At 34.0% G+C, this 22,717-nt stretch overlaps 1 protein-coding gene across 1 annotated transcript; it reads right to left on the bottom strand.

Annotated features, from left to right (window-relative positions):
* Window positions 1-1,753: 1,753 nt before the first annotated feature.
* On the bottom strand, window positions 1,754-21,623 carry LOC128551496 (uncharacterized; the record flags this gene model as incomplete). The annotated part of the gene is made up of 4 exons (XM_053532372.1): window positions 1,754-4,779; window positions 6,668-7,723; window positions 8,753-8,860; window positions 21,561-21,623. Coding segments are annotated over 4 exons (1,685 nt in total), but the record flags the coding sequence as incomplete, so codon positions are not given.
* Window positions 21,624-22,717: the final 1,094 nt, after the last annotated feature.

Here is a 22,717-nt window from a genome sequence, read left to right as displayed (position 1 = left end):
AGTACGAAAAAACAAATATCCTGTTATTAAGATTGTCAAATATCACATGTTTTATGTATAAAAACTATTTGACAACATTTTAAAAGAAGGAACATGAAATGGCAGAAACTAGACACCATAGGTTTCAGAGTAACTCTACGATGTATGAAAAGTATTTGTAGCGTTTTTCGTGTTGTCATGTCGGCGGGGCGAAAACACGTAAACTCAAAAGTAATGTATTTGTCGTGTTTTCGTGTAGGCGGGGAGAAAACACAAACACTCGACAAATAAGGTATTTGTCATGTTTTCGTGTTGGCGATGCAAAAACACGAAAACACGACAAATAAAGGGCGCCAACACGACATATTTATACCCGCCAACACGAAAACTCGACAGATAAATTTGTCGTGTCGGCGCCCTCTAAACGTAGAGTTTTCGCGTAAACTGTGTCGTTTTTTGCGTTTTCGCCCCGCCGACACGACAACACGAAAACACGACAAATTAGGTTTTTTCGGTCATTTTCGTGTTTTTGCCCCGCCAACACGAAATGGCAGAAATCATCCACCATAGAAACCAATGGCAAAGGGTTTTAGAAGCATTTTCTTTCTTTTCGAACGAGAATTCAGAATTTATTTCTATTCACTAAAACTGCATTAGGAGATCTGAGATTTAAAAAAAGATACAATAATATGTCTGATGTCAGCTATCGTTTTAAGAATACAAAGTGTATGTATAACAGACCCGGTTCAAGAAATATTTCATTGGGGTGCGGCGAGCCATCTTCCCTCTTGACTGCTGGAAAACGCGCGCGCTGGTGACGTAATTTTGTAATTATAAACGAATACTTAACAGATGTTTATTTACGGAGATAAAAATCATCTTTAAAGAAGGGGTTATTTGTCTTCATAAAACGTAACTTCTTTCATTTGAGATTACCAACATACGTCAATATATACATCTGTTACATACACTTTCATAACTATTCTTTTTTAATATTTAAAAGCAACGTCGCTGTTCGGCCAGCGTTCTGTTTATAAACATAAACATGTTCGATCAAAACATTTTATATGATTTTACAAGAATAATTTGTGGTAAAAGTTATAGCATATATTTAGTTTCATATCTTAGAAATTAGATATTTCATTAATATTCAAGTTATATGATGCATATATAAGGGGGGTCAATATACGTTTCCGTACATACCTTACCGTAAAAGAGCATATAATATATGTGGGAAATTTAAACATTCTTAGTACAAAATCAAAATCGACACTTTCATATTTCCATAAATTAGATATGGTACATGAAAATTCAAATTACATCTGATATTACTTTTAATTTAAAATTTAATACCGGAGTACCTCAATTATATAAAAGTTTAACTTTCATACATCATTTGTCATGCTGAAAGGCAATATTTAATCCAAACAATTTGGTCCTACTTGAAAAAGTGAAGCCAGAGACAGATAACTCTACTAGGACTATTTAGTTATCAACTGAACAAAATATGCATAGTTTCGGATGTGTTTCCCAAATATATATTTTACTTCAAGATCTAAAAATAATCATTCAAACAAAAAAATTGAGCATTATCTTTCATTTTCAAGAGAACTAATTCAGAGTCACATATTTTTTATTCATTACTGCCTATAATTTACAGGTATGGTATAATCAAAGGAAAGAAAACATTATTCGTGAGAAAGAATAATAATAGACTATATGAATTTTACGATGTCGAATCCAACAACATTTTACAATATTCGTTTGCTAAGAATAATCAAGGCCTCAAAATGTATGAGTTAAAAATAGAGCGACATACAAATGTATATTCTATCTAATGGTCACACCATAACCATACCAAACACTGTGCCGAAAGAATTTATTTCATTTTCTATTACACGCACCTTGTGTTTACAAATGTAACAAATTTGCATACTGACCATGGCGTGCGGAATCGCATACACCTTTCGGAATCTGCCGTTACAGAAAATTTGTTAATATAATGCAGACGTTCTTTTTTATATATGAAATGGTTGTGTAAGTTAAAAAGAAATGACAATCAACTTCTTTTAGCTAATCCACCAAAACAACGAAGCCGATGTCGCTGTCAAAAGTTCCTTCATTTACTGCATGGTGCTATGTTAAAATATTGCTAGTGTGAGATTAGCGATATGAACTTCAGTTTTGCAATTGATTTGTTGTTGTCGTCGTTAGGAACCATCTCTACATAAAGTATATGTATTCATTTTCTAAAAGCGCATCTTTCATGTACACTTTTGTGACTTTTTAAAAACGGGCTTTGGTCGTTAAATGAATAAAATTATATTTTTGCATAATTTTATACTATTGAAATTTTGATATGTGTATATTGATAGCTCGATTTAACTATCCCCTTAATTCGAGAATTGTACTTTCAGTATTTTTTTTAACTATTTGCAAAATAGGAAATGGCGGGTTAGCTCTCCGGTTCAGTATATACTACACATTTTAATAGTTGAGTAAAGTACATGATTATTCATCACATTTTACGTTTGCATACAGATTTATATAAAAATATGAAACAAATGCATTTGATAAAAACGACATAATTACAAAATAAGTCAAGTTATTCGCGCGTTTCGAAAGAAAGAGGAATGTTCACTAAACAAGTATTCTAAGTATTCTGCATTACGCCAGGTACTGTTTACTACAAAAATATCGTCAAAACAGTATAGCTCTGGTAAATATATTTTGCGATACTAACCATGTAAGTAACAAAAATAAAGCTTTTCAATGAAACACATTGTCTAATTTGTCACACAATTGAACTACTTAATTCTATTGAAGTTTCATGTTCAATACAAACGGAACTTACTCAAGAGAGTCTTATTTTGCTTCTCTCCCCCTTTTCTTACATTTTCTGCCTTCAGACCATTGCGATATAATTGTTTACAGCATAGACTAGATATCTTGCAAAGATGTTGCCTCTATAGTAAAAACAAAATTACGAACAAAGTTATGATACAAGTTGGAGGACCCATTGTACAAGGCAAGGTTTAGTCCCTAAGAAACTTTTTCAATCTATATAAATGCACTTATTAAATGTCGACAATCAAAACTATTACCCGAAGTCCGAAGTATTTCATTACGTGACAATAGAAATAAATGTTTTCTTTTTCAAGTTTTGATTAGAAGCAAAATTTATTCTACGATTGAGACAGAAAATTTATTAAAACATTTTCTTATCATTACAAAAGGTTAATCCTTATTTCCATAAGGGTTTTGAATGAATAGTTTCTTTACACAACGACCAGATACTAATATTTCTACACTTTTCACAACTAAGATAATTGTTAGGAACTAAACTAATGTAACCACGTCTCTCAAGTAGTTTGGCTATAGAAATTCTTAAAATTTGCAGAGCTTTACTTATATTTGTATTATAATATTACTAGTATTTGTTAATAGATAGTATAACTGCAAGTATAATGTAAATATATGAAAACTTCATGAAATTTAAAGAGAAAAAATAAAATAAACTATACCAATGCATTTAATCAAACTCTCTTCGAAATAATTTACCATCCATCAACCTTAGATCGTCAAGCAGGTCGTCAATATTTATTAAACACCTACTTTCGTCTACATTACTATGTTATCTCGTGCTTTTTTTCTTTGCTGTAACGGGATAGCGGCGATGGAGCAATTTTGATATGTGATCCGATATTTTGCGCAGTATATCTCTTAGTGTGCTTCTACGAATACAGAGGAAAATACGATAAAAACTTAACTTGTCGAGGGTTTTGGAATGAAACTATACCATAATTTTGTCTAATTTTGAAAGCTTTTTAAATTGATTAATCTACACGTTAAAGTTACTATTAAACGTGTACCTATATGGCCGCCTTGATGATTTGTTTAAAGCGACTCGCTCACAAATTTATACAAAATGTTTCGCTCAGATATATCAATAATTGTAGGTGCTGTGAAATTAAACAGTGGTAAAAAATAATTGACAAATGACTTCTGCAAGATATTCTAAAATGCATCCAAAATTATTTTGCAGAAAGGAGTAAACAGTTGCTGCAACTTTTTTGAAATAATAGAGGAAATCAGCAGTTTTCTTGCATAACATTTGTTTCACTCTAACATTTTAATGTCATATTTACATCATATGCTTAATATTGCGAGAATGAACATGTTGAAAAAATTCATCAAATCTGAAAGCGAGTAGCATTATACACTCCAGGAAAAGTTTTCAGTAGTGACTGTTGTTTATCGTAGAGGTTAGTATAGAAATATAAAAAAGGACACTATCACAATGCGTTTAGCAACACCTTTTGTTACTTTTTTTCGCATTTTACTAATCACTGACATCCATTTCGGAATCCGATGAAAGAAAGCCATCTCTTAAGACTTGATTGGCGTTGAATTGGTGCATCTCTGAACACCCAAAAGCTCTTAGAATATCACATATAGGCGTAACAAACACTCTCCCCTTAATACCACCTTCAACAATGCCAATTCCAATAGAATCATGCTGATCGCCATGTTTCAGTACTAAAGCCCCCGAGTCACCTGCTTTTGCAAAGGGCTCCTCTCCTATTTGAAGAATTACTAACTGATTTTTAAGACTGTATCCGAAGCTGCCCCTATTTCCTTCCATTCGCTCTTTGCGAACGACAGCACCTTGTAAGGCAAAGCTCCCTCTAGTAATACCAGTCGCCATGCCGAATTTAACCACTTCAGTTCTTGGGGTAATGGTCGACGCTTCACAGACAACTCCTGAATTGTAAGTCAGCGGCCGGTCTTCATCAAACCCTGAAGAAGACGAAATATATCAGATAAATATAGTATTAGATACTTAATAGTCCACAAAGAAGATAACGCGGGATGCAGATCTAGAGTTTACAAAATTATATTTTGTGCACAAAAATTCTCAAATTGATAAACTTTATATGTACTGAATTAAATAAATAAGTTGAGAAGTTGAAAGATGAATGTTGAGGGGAGGACCAACTAAAATGTTGAAAGTTAAAAGGTAATGACCTATTTACAGTAAAACCATGCGAATGATACCATCTACGGTGCTTAAAAAATAGTCGGATTTTATTGATAGCAGGGTGGTCTTTTTATCGGGGTTTCGTTCACAGACACTTGGGGTCAGGATCACCCCTACCCACCCCACTCTCCTCCACCCCTGTTTAAGTTTAGTCAATGTGTTTTAGCATTTTATATGTTCTGAGCACAAATGACAATCATTAAACACATTTTGAAACATTAAGGCTTATTTTAAAAAATGCATTTTTACCATGAATTATCTTTAAATAAGAAGATTTGAAACAGTGAAACTGAAAGTAGAAAACAATAGTCGATTTAGCTTTTAAATTAGCACCTACCTATGAATCTTTGGTATCAGTCGACTGTTCTGTAATCATTCTGTCGAATGACACCGGTCCTGACAACTGACGTTTGTGTTCCGACGAGAAATCAAATCAATAATTATCAAAAATCGACCAATCTGACTTGTATGGAACACTTCCCTGCGAATAGATCCCTGCTTTGCACTGCGCATAGCGTACGCGGGTACCAAACTTAGATTTTTATCATAGGAAATGATGATCCGGTATAATATAGGCGTTAGAATATTAATTTTTGCACCCGGTTATTGATACGCACAGTACAAATCTGGGTTTCAAGCGGCAGACAAGTGTTCCCATTGTCAGTGTCACTGCTGCAAATCTTATTTTAAAAGCATTTTGTATAGCACGCTGAAATGTTGCAAATTGCGTTTTATTATCGTCATCTATGCTCAGTACAGGTTAAAATGCTAAAGAATATGCGCTCAACTTAGGCTGGCTGCGGCTGAAAAGTGTGGGGTGGCTGGGGGTTGTCCTGACCCCAAGTGTCTGTGGTTTCGTTTACAAATGATTTAAAACTGTAAAATGTTATCTAACAATTATGACCCCACTTAAATTTAAACAAAACCATTACTTATTGTTTTGCTATATAAAGTTTAGTATCAAAAGTACAAATATATGATATTGGAATTGACGAAAATCAAATTAAAAAATAATAACAATATAGTCATTGTACCGGATACATGTATGTGTAATTTGTATTAAGGTTACTTGGACCAAGGTACTTCTGCTTTGATGAAATTAAAATCATATTTCAAGAAATCAAATTAATTACTTAATAAAATATATCATTTTGAAAATCTGACAGATGATCAAATTTTAGGTTTAATGTTTACTTTATTATTTTCTAGTTTATGTTGGCTTTAACGTCGCACCTACACAATTAAAGGTCATTAGGGTAGAATCAAAGACCTTCCGCAATCCAGCTGGATGACTTCCAAACATGAAGAATTCAACGCCTCGAGTGAGGCTCGAGGCAACATCGGTTAAAGCAAGTGGTTAGAAGTCAGCGATCTTAACCACTCGAAGACCCTTTTTCTTTATTCTATATATTTATTGTATACAATATTCAAAGTGATGAAAGAAAACAATCTCCCTTAACAAAATTGTACACAGTTGCACTTACGTACGATATAATATAAAGAATATGAACTCGCAAACGAATAAGGGGCCTCTATAAGAATGTGAAAACACTAATGTCGTCCAGTCAAAGAGCCCTTGAAACAATGTAATATCATTTTAAAAATATGAAACGGCATATAATCTTAGGCTATAAAGCAACAGTGTACCTGCTTGTATGTCATTAAAAGCCAATGGAAAACTGCCATCTTCTGGATGTCTTTCTTGTATGTCAAAAAGAGCAGCTTCCATCCCTGGTAATGATTCATCACCATGTTTGTAAACAGCCATTTTAACTCTACCGAATGGTACAGATTCTTGCTTCACTGGTTGAAATACTTGTTTATCGAAACCTTCTTTAGTACCACACAACTTAACAGACATCATTTCTTCGCTGGAACAAACGACGTGAGCACATGTTATTCCGCACATCTTGTACACCGGATGGTTTACGAATCCTCCAAGTGTCCCACCAAGTAAATGTTTATTACTATCAAAAATGTTTGCATGGATGGCTAGTCCCATTTTCAGGCAATCATGAAAATCGTTTGGTCCTCCAGCATATGTTTCGAATTTACCTTCAAGAACATCTATTTTAAATCCATCAAGTTCTTGTTGGAACGGATCCTCATTTATCGGTATATAACCTTTTACAGGGACATAGAGTACAATACATGGTTCGTCGATAATGGTATGACTATCTGAATTATAACCCTTCGACTTCTTTAAACTAGGCATTATAACGCTAATATTACTATGCCTTTCAAGAAGATCATCAGCATGGTGGGCTATACATTTTCTCATCTCTTCAAGAGTTTCACGCATACTTGATATATCAACTGTTCCATCTGATAACTCCCTCGCACGTACGATTTCGCTTTCATTGCTAAAAGTTTTGTCACAAATGAAATGATATTTGTAGTCTTTTAGCTGAATCGATTTCGACGTATCCGTAGTAATTACAATGAAAACTACAGTTATTTTGCCGTCTGAATTGCACTCCGTTATACAGTAACATGCCCATACATCGACTACATCTTCTATCGCGTCCTTGGTTTGCTGACAAATCATACTACAAATATCAGAAAATGTTTCAGATTGTCTCCCGAACATATGGCATGCTTCCTGGAGATTGCTGTTAGACGGTAGAATATTTCTCTTTACTAAGTCTTTTGCTGTTGTAACATCATTCCGACTTATACAGTCAGTCCACTCGTAAAGGGATTCTAAAAAATATTTACAGACGGAATATACGATATGCCCGCTTATTTGCCAATCATTTTTTTACAATACGAAAATCGAAATCTGTAATCAATAATAGTGACTGTAAATGTAGAATATTTTAACTTTGTTCATTCATGGTTAACATATTCTACAAATTTGATAAAGGTAGTATCAAATTCAAATATTAGTGACACTTTCTCAATGTCATATGCAATCACGGACGTATGGGATTTTAATTTGAATTCCTGCCAAAGTACATTTTATCACTGGAAATTCGCACAGTACAGGGTAGATAAACTTGACTACTGTATACCAAGGCGTTACAGCATAATGTGCATGTGTTCGGATTTAGTGTCTTTTTCAACATTTTTAAATGACGGTGTCTACTTGCAGCAGTGAGCAAATTGCCAAGCTTTATAGTGCTACATTACTGGAATATCACACCAAGTCTCATTATACTGACAACGGGATGACGAGTCCAGTAATTATCCTTTTAATGCTAAGTGCCAAGCGAAGAAGAGCATAAGAGGCTTTATTAAACGTTGTAAGCATATGATATACAATTCTAAAAGTAGTTTGACTGTGCTCTATTGTAATACAGTAAAAGTTATATTGCGAGTATCCAACAAAGCAATGCAAAAAACACTTTAACACAGTCCAATCAGCATAATATCTATAAGCAGCTATTATGGGAAAATCCAATGTTTATAAACTACTCTTAAACTGCTCAGTACAGCGTTTAACAATGGACAGTTGCATATACTTTAACAATTGAATTATTATACAATGAATATGCACTATTATAAGCTGTATTAACCTTTAACATAAAGACTTTTAATAATATAATATCTCAAAATAATTACACACTATTAATTTTGTCAATGCCACTCCTCTGTTGAACTCATGCATTATTTTGTCTTTACTATGGCTTTAAGACATTCAAATTTCTAAATGTTCTGTTAAATATCAAAATCATAAGCATTAACATTACGTAACATTATTTGCTGCTTTACAAAAAAATTAAATCTTACCTGGCTGTCGTTGTGTCTGGCTGGCAACACCTCGATCTTTAAAACCGTGCCTTTCTTTTTCCTGTTTTATCATCTGAGCTGAAGGATTTGGGCTCGGCTTTGGAGGTACTAAAATTAAGTTGTTTGCATTATATGTTTTGTAATCTAATGATAACAATCATTTAATTAATATATTATAACCGGTTTATAAAATAAATATAGCAATAGGCCTAACAATTTGAACACACTCTTAACAAAAATTTCTAATCGGGCACTTTGAAGTTTCAGTTATCCACTTTAAACTATATTTAATTCATATTTGTATTACATGAGTGTTAGGGTTTTTTCAAACTGTATTTATATCATTTGCAGGTTAAGATTATCTTTTGTGTTGCAGCTGTCTTTTAATTTACTTAAACTGTAAATAGTTGATTAAATTACATAATCTGAAAATTACTGAAAGTCCACTTGAAGCGTCTGCCGTTTCGTATCCTTCCTGAGTATGTGGAAAGTAAGTTGATGTATGGTTCAATTCGGTAATGATAAATTTAGTCAAAGGAGCTTAATACTTTGCTTTTAAATTTGTGTGTGTGGGGGGTGGGGGGGGGGGGGGGGGGGGGGGGTAATAGGGGCTCATTCCAAAAGCCTATACCTCTTGCATTACAAAAAATTGTAAATTGAAGTTTAACAAAATTGTTATATCATCGGTATATTAAAGCGAATCAATGATAATTATGGATATCCGGAGCACTTGGTGCAGTATATTCATAAATGTGACCAATTCGAAATTATCTCAGTGTATACCCTGTCTACCATTTTTGAGGGAATATTGTTTGTTTCCGATCGGGATCTTTACAATAAATGAAAATTCAAAAAGTAAATATTTTACTGTATTACAATTTGTGTAACAAAAAATCATCAGACATGTACACATGTTATACATAAAATATTTTACCTTCGTTTAGATTTATGTCAAGCATATTTGCTTGATGCTGTATATTCTTGATTTTTTAAGACGACATTATGTCACTGACACAAATTTTCTTTTATTTGCAGTGGATTTTATTTTTAAAAATACTTCTTTGTTTTGAAATTGGAGACGTGTTGTAAAATCATCAAACTGGTTAGGCAGAATGAAGGTGCTCGAGGTTAACGTTGCAGTTCTAGGTAAATTAACGAGCAAGCTCCAACTAAAAATGGTGAATCACAACGAGTTTATTGAAAAAAAAGCACGTCTTTCATGTTTAAACGTTATTTATAACTGTTTTTAAATGGTAGCTCTTACGAAACGAAAGAGACGCTGTGGCACACCCCAGTTTAATTCAATTTCGATGTGAACGTAACGTTTATCCACTTTCATATGACGTACCATTTGGGTCAAAAGTCTGAAATCGCTCGAGCGGTACCACAATACACGGTGAGCGTGTAAATTTACACACCCACCGTGTAAATTTATGTTAAGCGTATAAATTACACGCTAAGCGCGTACATTTACACGCTCACCGTGTATTTTCCTTGACCCGTTTCTAAATTTTAAACTCGAGCGAATAGACCAATCAAAATTTAGTTTAGAACTGCAAAAATGACTGCATTCACTGCGGACCAGTAGACTAGTATGGTCGTCTTCTGTATCCATATAAACAAATGGTAGCACTCTCAAATATTTTAGAGTAGCCTGCGTGTAATTGGGAATGACATCGCATGATCATAAAATATTTATTACTTCAGACAAAAAAGTGTGTATTATCAGCTTGGATTCGCAGTCATATTTAATTTAGGTCTGGTAACCGAACCCCTAGCTAATTCCTATAATTTTTAACACTGTTTAAGGAGGTAATTTATGACAGGATAAGGCGTTGTCACTGAACTGGCTTTTTTCCCCTCTATATGTCCAGCTCTAGAAGAGTTGGTAAACAGTTATTTTCTGTTACTTGCGGATCTCCCTTCAAGAAATACTTATTATACTAGGGTACTAACTGTCCAATTCCTAGTAAGATATTTTTAAGCCCTAGCACTGAAACTATTGCAACAGTTTGTCTAAGATTACTCATTTGGCATATCCTGATGACATGTTTTATGATCTGATATAGTGATATTTTACAGTTGTCCGGCTATCCTGGGTAGCCAACGACCGGTCGCGCGAAGCCCCAGTAATGTATATACTACATACCGTAACTAACAAACATATTACTGAAATGGATAATAATGTATGACTAAAACGAAATGGAGAATAATTTCATTGCCGAAATGGATAATATCTATTCCTGGGTGGCCGACGATCGGCCGCGCGAAGCCCCGGTAATGTATATGATTCGTACCTGTACCTGTCAAACCTATTACTGAAATGGATAAAATAGATAATAATTTATAACTACAGCCAAATGAAGAATAATTTCATTGCCAAAATGGATAACATTTATTTCTGGTTAGCCGACGACCGGCCGCGCGAAGCCTCGGTAATGTATGATGCGTACCCGTAACTAACAAACTTTTTACTGAAATGGATAATATTTTATAACTACAACCAAATGGAGAATAATTTCATTGACGAAATGGATAATATTTATTTCTGGGTAGCCAACGACCGGCTGTGCGAAGTCCCGGTAATGTATATGATGCGTACCTGTAATTTACAAACTTATTACTGAAATGGATAATAATTCATAACTACAACGAAATAGAGAATAATTCCAATGACGAAATGGATAATATTTATTTCTGGGTAGCCGACGACCGGCCGCGCGAAGCCCAGATAATATATATGATGCGTACGTGTAACTAACAAACTTATTCCTAAAATGGATAATAATTCATAATTACAATGAAATGGAAAATATCATTTCATAGCCAAAATGACTAAAATTTGTATTACCTAAATGGAGAATAGTTATATAGGAGAATGTTTAAAGATCAATTATTTAAATCAAAATTTTTGTCTTATTACCTGATATCACAGAACTTACCACCTGTCGCAATTAGCTTGCATGAGCAATCAGCTTGCATGATACTTGTAATAAAATTAAAAGTGGAAGTTGAAAATGAAATGTTCAATCAAGTTCAGCCTTTGATTTTGTATCCAATTATACTCAAATAGGGATCAATGCATTCCGTATTCAAAAAAAAAAAATCATCATCATCTTACTATTGTTTCTTCTTATTTCTATTGTTCTTCGAATTTGAAAGTTTTTATTTGAAAATGATCCAGCATGTATTAACTAGTGGAAAATAATTTTTTTCGAGGAAAACACGATAAAAATATAAGAAAATGAATTAAATGTGTGTTCACGAAATGTTTTATTCTTGGCATATGATTGTACATAAACTATTTATTTTGTGTACTATTTAAACAATTATTTTGTGATATTTGAGGAAGTGTTTAACCTGGAACTTATCTACAGCACTGTGTCAACAGAGCATGAGTATTTTCATATCATATTTATGACCAGTGCTTATTGTTTTTAAATATGACTGGTATTGTCCGTAAGTATTGACCTGGCACTCATTAATCTTCATCACTATTTTCGGCGGGGGTTTCCGTAATTTTACGCGATGGTTGGGATCTGAAATCAAAATAACCAACTTAGTTAACCAAAGGCACAGTGGTATAGTGGTAAGCTCTCCAACTTGGAAACACGTTACCATGGGTTCGAATTCAGTTCGAACAATATTTTATAATTCCGTGTGTTTGTACTTGTATCTATATTACATTATTTTATGAAACATTTCATTTTGTGCCACTCGGCAAAGGTCCACAACTAAAACCCGAACGAGTATTATATGAAAACTAGAGTTTGAAGCTGAAACTCCATATTTAAAAAAATATGAACCACTGCATCGTATCTGGATATGTTTAAGAATATCCAACAAATAAACAACAAAAACATTTTGCCTACTGGCAGTATCTCTAACCGAAAGATCCTACTGTTACGAACCCGTCGCGCATCGGATTTTTTTTTGGAGAATGCTCTGAAACGAGGCTATAATTCATAAATAGATGCAAAATATATGATATAAATCCCGCACGATAACTCAAAAGATTACATATTTGATAATTATGATTTTTCTTCACTAAAACGCTTCAATACAGAACAAAAAATGTTGTATCATAATACAGTATGCTCTTAACTTGGTTACCATCATGGAAATACAAAAGAATACAGTTATCTTGTGGTGCTTCTTTAAAGAGGCACCACAAAATAATTATTTGAGTATTTAAAATTAATTACGTTGAATTGATACATTTGTTTCGTAGCCTCAAGGCAGGCTTGTCAACCTCGTCTCAAAAAGATTGATATAATATAAAATCCCTTCAGGTATGTTATAATACATATTAGTATGTAATATTAATACAAATAGGCCGTAGGGATTTGTTATGAATGTTGAAAAAACGCCACACTATACTAAGCCGAGTATATAGTCTGTTATTTATGGAAAAACAGGTTGTGGTCATTCATAGGTGTATTCTGCTGTTAGTGCAGTAAGATGTTGTACCCCATGTAGAAGCATAACAGATAATATTAATCATTTAATTGTGTAGTTATAGTTTTTAGTTTTTGTTTGGTTTGTTTGCAAATTTGTTTAATTCTATGTTAGGGTCATACGGTATAATACCGGTATTTGATGTTTTGCTAGCGTTTCTTCGTTTATGTGAGGTACTGATTTTGCCCGGTGTCAACGCTACGTTATGAACGCTGTTCATATGAATATTCTTAAGAAGGATCTATAAATAAAGGCAGTTCTAACACAACAATTGTAAACAGTGACTTACTACGAAATAATATGAACATTGCAATTCAAATCAAAACGTAATAAATGGACATAGCATGCACAGTATCATAAATATTAATGCATTTTATTGAATGAAAAGCTGAAACAATAGGATGTTAACGTGAAATTAATTCGCAGAACTTTAGAAAATTGTAGTGCATGTAGGAAAGAAGACATCACAATCGAGTTGGATATATTACGATCAACGAGATTTCGGCGATTCAACGATGATAACATCTCTTTTGGTGGATATCGTTTAACAAAACAACGAACGATGGCAATGGACTTGCATAAGAAGCTACGGATTCTGATACTATGGTCGTTGGAACACCAACAGAAAATCTTACATTGCATTTGTTTATCTTTATTCCTTTTATCACTTATACTTTTAAACAATTTGTTTTATTCTATCAGTTGATTGTTTTTCATCCTTAACTAGTATATTGCTTATGATTAAAAAATCATAGACTAATACATCTTAATATAATAATTCAAAAATGTTAATTTTAATAGTAAGGATACAAAAAAAACAAACATGTATCGTGCAGAACAAAATGTGTTAAAATACAAATTAATAAGCTTTCATATATCTGAGTTACATGCAATGTTAAACAGAATTTATAGTGTGCTTTCTAATTTCAGAATTTGATGTCAGTATTTGTACCTTATGCTTTAGAATATCAGTGAACACACAAAAATTGAACGGAATTCCATACGCAAACTGGCGTATTCTATATATGGAGAACAGAAATGACTTTCATCGCATACAATTGTGTGAATGTGAATAGGACTATACCGAATATTCTAACACGACCAGCAAATAACCTACATACATGTAGAGCAAAGTCTATCTCGGGTTATTCTGCAATAAACCATTCGCGTGCAATGATGTCATCCGATTCAGGTGCGTAGCACGGTCGTAAAAAGTAGTTACCATATTTTCTAACACTGTTGATACTTGTATGTCGTGTTGGAATAGAAATAATAAGTTCCAAAGTGTGATTTATCGTAGAATAACCCGAGTTTTTCGTTCTTATGCGACATAAAATATCACTCAGGCCTACGGCCTTCGTGATATATTCTTACGCATAAGAACTCAAAACTCGTGTTATTCTACGATAAACCACGTTTGGGGACTTATTATTTCTTAAATGAATGCTACGTAAACTTATGAAATTAAGTTTACTGTATCACCTTCATAATGAATTTTGTGTTCTGGTGATTACATATTTGTATGTAACAGTTTAAGCTATGTTGATCTATCATATCACTGGATTTCTAAAACCTAAGCAATTAGGGATTCCTGTTTATTTGATTTCATTGTGACACTTAAAGGAAAGAATAATTAAATGAACTTCTCCTGTCTCCTTAATTGGCGTGCTCTGTTATATGGAAAATATTATTCAATTTCCTTATTCTAAAACAATGCTATACACCTTCATACTCCTTAATACATGGATCGTTTACAGTTCTACAATTTTGCTTTTTACTTTCATCATTCAGACATTTCAACCTTTATTATTGATTTTTTTTGTGGCGGAAATGAAGAGATTTGTAATGTAACAGGTTTGAAAGATTCGAAATATTGTATTTTCTATAAATCATTTGTTTAATATGTTACGGAGACAAATGATAAACTGTAATGCTTGAATCTAAATAAATATTATGTTCTGTTCTGTGCTATAAATTGTTAACATTGAAAGTTTGCTTATTGTCAAACCTGTCGCAAAACATGTAGCCCAAGAGTTAAGCCAGTGTACTTGATCATTTATATACTCCATTTCCTCGGTCAAAGTAATTATATTCAAGGAAAAAGGCACGACGAATTGCGTAATTTTACATAGCGGCCAGACCGCTAGTTGAATATATGCTGAAACATATTTTGATGTAGACAGATGGTTGAGAGATAGGGTCACATTCACTTAATGCTATGTACGTGAAAAGTTTATGTCTAAATTAATAAAGAGATTGTTACTTTGTTAAATAAAACTGGTTAAAATGTTATGATTTGTTGTATTAAATGGTAACGCTACGTTACAATGTATTGTTTTGCTCGGTGTCTATTTGAGAATATAGAACTTAAATACATTGATTCAAGCTTGTACGTAATATTAGAAACTATGGAGAATAAAAAGGCATGATAGATTATGGTCACATATTCATATGAATATTCCGGTGAAGGATTTAAAAATATGACAGTTCTAACACAACATTTGTAAACAGTGACTTACGCAGGCTCCATAACCTCAGACCCCCTTCCTAAATTCCAGTTTGTTTAGTTCTGCCCATTGTTTTCTCGTTTGGGGCAAACCCTTTACTTTATCTGGGGACCAAACGCCGCTCTTCATGGAATTACACGCCTCAACACGTGTATCATTGAAGGTTCCATGTTCAGCGTCGTTTGAATACATCTGCGGATGTCTCTAAATTGCTTTTTGTACTTTTAGCATGTGTAAATGTTGAGTTCTGCTCAACCCGGGGCTAGAGGGCGTGGACGGTAGCATGCATTTCCACTACCGTCCATGAACAGGCTCAATCAAACCGAGCCTGCAACATTTTCGTTTCTGTCGTGTTGAGCGACCTGTGAAGTTTCCACTTTTCTCTATTTTACTACGAAATAATATGACCTGGGCAATTCAGATAAATCAGTAATAAATGAACGTAACATTCACATTAATATTGATAGAAAAGAAGGGACATTTCACTGTATTTCTTACAACGAAGATATTTAATTACGATTCAGATTAAAACCCAGCATCATTATGACAGTTCTAGCATTTTTATTTCCTACGAAGAGCAATGCACAGTTACTTACAAATGTTCAGTCGAATTTCAAAGATATAATCAATGTTCAGAGTTAGCTTTGTAAAACAGTTCTGTTTACCACTCTACTTACACAATTTCTTCATTATAAATGTTGTCAAGATTACTTTCATCACATTGTTTTATTGTACTTTTATTGTAATTTTTGTTTTGGCAGCACGAACCAGATAAAACTATTTTTTTGTAAATTAATAGAAAATTGGCTCAGCTTTTATTTGCAGGTTATTTCATGTCGATATGATTTTCCAAACTCAAGTTATAAGTATTTTTGGGCGCTAAAAGAAGCACACTTTTGTTTTAATTTACTTTGACGTCGTTTGTATTGTGACGTAACGTCAATTGTTTTCTATCCGGTTCGTGCCGTTGCTATATATATTTTGAGAGAAATAAAGAAACCTGATGTTTAATGACAGAATATCGGGAAAACAAAACAAAGTTGTTCCCGAAAAAGATATCTCCTCAGTATTGTCAGAAGCTTTGCATTATTTGCAAAGTAAGTCTCCTAGCGTGGGGCAAGTCTTCACATAGAGTAGCAAGTCCAGGCAGTGCAGCAAGTCCAGGGAGCATAACAAGTCCAGGGAGTGCAGCAAGTCTAGGAGTGCAGCAAGTCTAGGAAGCGTAGAAAGTTAAGGAAGCGCAGCAAGTCTAGGAAGCGCAGCAAGTCTAGGAAGAGCAGCAAGTCTAGGAAGAGCAGCAAGTCCAAGAAGCGCAGCAAGTCTAGGAAGAGCAGCAAGTCCAGGAAGCGCAGCAAGTCCAGGAAGCGCAGCAAGTCCAAGAAGCGCAGCAAGTCCAGGAAGTGCAGCAAGTCCAAGAAGCGCAGCAAGTCCGAGAAACGTAGCAAGTCCACCGAATGTAGCAAGTCCCTTTCAAGTTATTAAGACATAGTCACCTTAAGTAGTGAACCCACACAGACAACGTCTGACAAATGTAATCCAGCCTAGCTTTTAACAATGATAATTGAGTTTCATCTCCTGAGAGCTGTCAGTAAAACCCGGGACCACGTCTCTAGTCCGTCACCCGTCCTCCGTGATCACTTTTTTTCTGGGGGTGGGGGTGGGTTTAACGTCGCACCGACACAATTATAGGTCATATGGCGACTTTTCAGCTTTGATTGTGGAGGTAGACCCCAGGTGCCCCTTCATGCATTATTTCATCACGAGCGAGTACCTGGGTAGAACCACCGACCTTCCGCAAGCCAGCTGGATGGCTTCCTCACATAAAGAATTCGACGCCCCGAGTGAGGCACAATGTATATTGGGTTTATAAAGGACAATACAGGAAAGCACAGCAGACACGTTATCTAACTTCCTGTCCACTTATATTTAACATCCTTAAGCTACTACAGACTTGACAAGTTTCGTCTGACTTTGTTATTTAATGAAGTATACAGATTTTATACAGTTTTTAAAATCTTAAATATCTGATAGAAATATCCAAATTAAAATACAAAACCTAGCCATTACACTACAAATTCCATCATAATTTATAAAACAATAAAAAACATTGAAATGTCTAAATGATCAAAATAAACAGGAAAATTGTAGAAGTCTAAATGACCCATCTATTAAGAACTATTAAGATGTAGATCTATGGCATTGTTTGTGGGTAAGAAAATTGAATATTGTTGTCAATATAACAGGGCACGCAATTTAAGGACACAGGAGAAATTAAAAAAGAAAATTATGAAAAATAAATGTTTTAGGTGCATAAAATTTATTCAGTATTGTTAAAATATGTACTTTAGATATCCGACTTTCAGCATATATACTTGTGTAAGAAGCATGATTAACTTATATACGCATGCGCGGAATTAAGATAAGGATACATGTTCAAGGCATATAAATACATTGATCTTTTAGGCTGTACTTTATGTATGTACGCGTATTTAATTTTAAATTATCAACATGTTTCAAACGATATGTCGTATCTGTGAAAGATGTGATTTTACGGCTGTTGATACATGTAAACATGTACATGTAAAATGTAAAAACAGATACGTAACTTTGCTTTCTAATTTCAGAACCGCTTATGTTTTCTTTGTATGGCAAGCTGATTAATGTGCATCAGAAAGACGGAATTTCCATAAAATGAACAGACAGACACTTATCTGACAAACGTGATACTGTACAAGTTATATTATATAGATACTGTTTTATATACTTGTGAAAATATAGACACATGTGACTTTCGCAAATGACTTTCTGTTTATTTTAAATGTACAATGTGGTAATATTGTAAAGCTACATATGAATGTTATAAAAATGATGCACTTTATTTATATGAAAGAAATCGCCACGTTTAAGGAAATTCCTCGATTATATTTGAGCCGTGCCATGAGAAAACCAACATAGTGGGTGTGCGACCAGCATGGATCCAGACCAGCCTGCGCATCCGCGCAGTCTGGTCAGGCTCCATGCTGTTCGTTTTTAAAGCCTATTGGAATTGGAGAAACTGTTAGCGAACAGCATGGATCCTGACCAGACTGCGCGGACGCGCAGGCTGGTCTGGATCCATGCTGGTCGCAAAGCCACTATGTTGGTTTTCCCATGGCACGGCTCATTTGCATTATGCTTGCACTAATTAATCTGATGCCGCCTAACTACTGAAAAAATTGTATTTATCTTTAATATTATGTAAATTGTCATTTAATATGTATGTGTAAAATTACTCAACTGTTATAAGTCGTGCAGCCAAAACCTAATTTCATTTATTAAGTTATATCTGGCGAGAACCCTCGGCGACACTTCTTAACAATCAATATTAAGGATTTGTTATGCCTTAGATTTACTATTAATCCTTTTTTATTTTACTTTTTGTGAAAGATATGAAGGGATTTGTAATGTAACAGGTGTTGCGTAATTGTACATAGCCTTCAGACGGATGGTTGTTTATAATGTCGAACATATTTTGATGTAGACAGATGGGGAGATAGATACAAGAGAACTGTTAGGGCAGGGTCATGTTGATATGCTAAGTCAATGAATGTTATGTACGTGAAAATGTTATATTTAAATTAATAAAAGATAATAAGTAAGGGTAGATTTCTCGGAAGTACAGAGCACCAAAAACACAGCCCCAGTGCTACGCATTTACATAGTAGGCCCACAACAAAAAGAAGCCGTAATGGAAAAATATTTCAGACGGGTTGCTTCAAACATCCAACAAGTACATATTAATATAAGCTAAAAATTATTAAAGGGGAAGGAAATGGTAAGTGGCGAAATGGGGACGGGGGTGGAGGAGGAATCCGAAGGGGAAAGTTAAACAAGGAAGAATATACAAGGGAATGCCATTTTTTTTAAAAACAGTCGCACTACGACGTAAACCACAATAGCGCAGATACTCATGTACTAAAGATAATCACACAACGACGATTAAAAGAATGTTGCTATATTGAATAAAAACTGGTAAAAAGGTTATGATTTGATGTATTAAATGGCCGCGCTACGTTACAACAAATAGAAAATAGAAACAATGTTCTATCTACTTATTTCTTGTACTAGACGAATGAGGCCCAGGTTGAGAGGAACATAGAATAATATAAACATGTAATTGACACACTATTGTATCTGATAAAATGTCTATTTTTAAGTTGCTGTGCACTGCTGTTACGGTTTTATAATTCTTTTCTTATCAATGTACAAACTAAGTAAAGCGATAAACCTAAAGATTAAAGAACGCTCTGAAAAAATTATGATTTTGCATTTTGCAGTTTCAATCATTCAGATGAAGTATGTATGTATCTATATTTTGATTACGTCGGTGTTTGTAGTTTTTAATTAAGACTGCACTTGTATTACTTCCAGATTAACAATAATTTTTATATAACAGTTATCTTTTAATTCATTTAAAGATAATTTATTTAACATATATATCTGACAAATCTTGTACTTAATGGAGCTTGCAGTCGGCACATTGTTTAGCAGCATAACAGTTAACTGTCACTTGTACGTGGGATTTTTCATCTGTTTTTTTACGATAACGGACTATATATGATAGCATGAACATGTAACAACATTTAAAATTCATACGGCTTTTTCAACAACTTGCAAATGATTTATATTTTGTAATGGTGTATGTAATTAGTGGGCCCATAATGATGATCGGTAAATTTTCCGTAAACGTTTTCGGGAGTTTTTGGTTTTCTACGGAAAATATGTGTGCATTGAGTTGAATTACATCTGAAGAATGCAAAATTGCCTAAGTAGAATACATAATCAAACGGGAACTGCCGATTGTCATTACGGATCCACTACCGTACGGTTCATGACCATTGTTTCTTCGGAACACTAAAATCGTTAGAGCAAGAAGCTTCTTTAATAAGTGAATTGATTTGTTTATGCAAATGTCGCTTTTTTTCTCAATCTCTGACTACCCATTGTATTCTTTGTCATTTGTTCTCTTTAAGGATTGTTTCACGAAGTAAGTTATACCGTATTTTCCGGACAATAGGCCGCGGCCTATACGTTTAAAAAAGTGGAATTTTCAGGGGTGCGGTCTATGCGTCGAAGCGGCCTATACGTCAATTTATTATTTTCTAAATGGGCCTTTCATGCGGCCTATGCAACAGTTTTAATTTTTCACTTACATTTTGAAAGCCAATCGAATCATGTTAAATGTACAGAATGGACAATTTTGCCGAGAGGATCTTTATAAACAGCTCAAAAAAACTTACATTCGGACTGGACAGTTCACTGCATCTGACAGATTAAAAAGTGTGATTACCTAAAAAACAACCGATTTCAATGAATATTTATCGGGAACAGTTTTTATACGACATGATTATGTTCGCCGCTTAGTGGTGTATAGGCCGCGGCCAATATACCGGAGCGGCCTATATGTTAAATTTTATTTCTGATATAGTTAAAATATACGGCTGCGGCCAATACGGTTTAAAAATTGTATCAGCGTCCTGATTATTTATCTTATAAACATATTAGGTACATGCCACATGTGTTTACCTAAGCTGACAATTGTCTGTTCGTGTTCTAATATTGAGTCCTCAATCCCTGACTACCTATTGTATTCTTTGTCATTTTTTCTCTTTATTATGTATTGTTTCACAAAATTGTTATAAATGTTAGTCTGACATATTTATCTAAAGGACACTGATAAGACCCTACCCCTTTTAAAAATGTATCATTATTCTAAATCATTGTTTATGTTACTTCATGTTTAGTTGATTTATCTTAATATAAACATATCAGGAACACGTTGCTTAGAATACCAATGTATTTACCTGTGCTGTCAATTGTATGTTCGTGTTCTAATATACTTAAGTCCTGTGGTGACGGATCTCGCACTGAAAATAGACGAGTGTTCTGTATTAAGGATATGGATAAGGATACATCATTTAAATCATTTAAGTCTCCGGCATCATAGAAATCGTGGGTAGTCTATCAATAATAAAGAATATTTTAAAGGCTAAATGATAATTTATATATCATTTCCCTGCTTCAAAAAAGATACCATGACTGTATTTCGAGAGCTCCAACCCACTAAAATTTTAAGTAAGAAAAGGGGCTATACTTCTGCCAGAAATTTGTGGGTCATTTTTAAATTGAACTTGACCAGTATTTTACGAAGATTTACCTGTATACTTGATGAACTCAATCCATTCATTTTCACTTCTTATAGGAAAATATATTGTTAAGGGAAGAGAGACGACAACTCTGCCACAAATTAGTGGATTGTAACCAAAACTTGATATGAGCCGTATTTCATGTACCAAACATAAATTCATTTCATTCATTCTCCCAAATAGTACACAAAATAATACCGGAAAACTGCGAGCCGATTGCCCAATCCCTAATTCCTACTTACATATTTTTTTCATCCTTCTCTCTAATTTAATTTGATTATTTGTTTTTAGAGGGAGAGGGAGTTGTACTCATCATAATAATGCAATAAGAAAGGAGTCTCCACACACACACTCACTGACTTTACTTTTCAGTGTTATTTTATTTTCTGGTCCTTCGGGATCATTGATTTAAACTCATTCAGATTTGAAGATTGAATACTGCTTAAGCCGGTGCTAAGGGGCGTGGGAAGTGTTGCACTTTCCATTACTGCTCATGAACATGACACAATCAAACCGAGTCTGCAATTTTCACTGTTTGCTTTGTACTCGGTGCTTTCGAGGGATCAACTTTCCAGATTATATTTCCTGATTTATACTATGCGTTTCACTGGTATAAATGAAAAAAAAAATGTACATAATACAGATCAAAAACTGAATATTCAGATAAACTAAACTCTGCAGAATCGCGTGAATGAAAAACACTTTCATATGCATAAGATATATCTAAAACATTCTGGGTGCTTACTTATATGATCTTATAATGCTTCTATACAAATCCTACTATTACAGCTAAATATAAAACTAAGACGTGTCAA

The sequence above is a fragment of the Mercenaria mercenaria genome, unplaced genomic scaffold (assembly GCF_021730395.1).
Source record: "Mercenaria mercenaria strain notata unplaced genomic scaffold, MADL_Memer_1 contig_1172, whole genome shotgun sequence".
Classification (NCBI taxonomy): Eukaryota; Metazoa; Mollusca; class Bivalvia; order Venerida; family Veneridae; genus Mercenaria; species Mercenaria mercenaria.
This window is presented reverse-complemented; position numbering and strand designations above follow the sequence as displayed.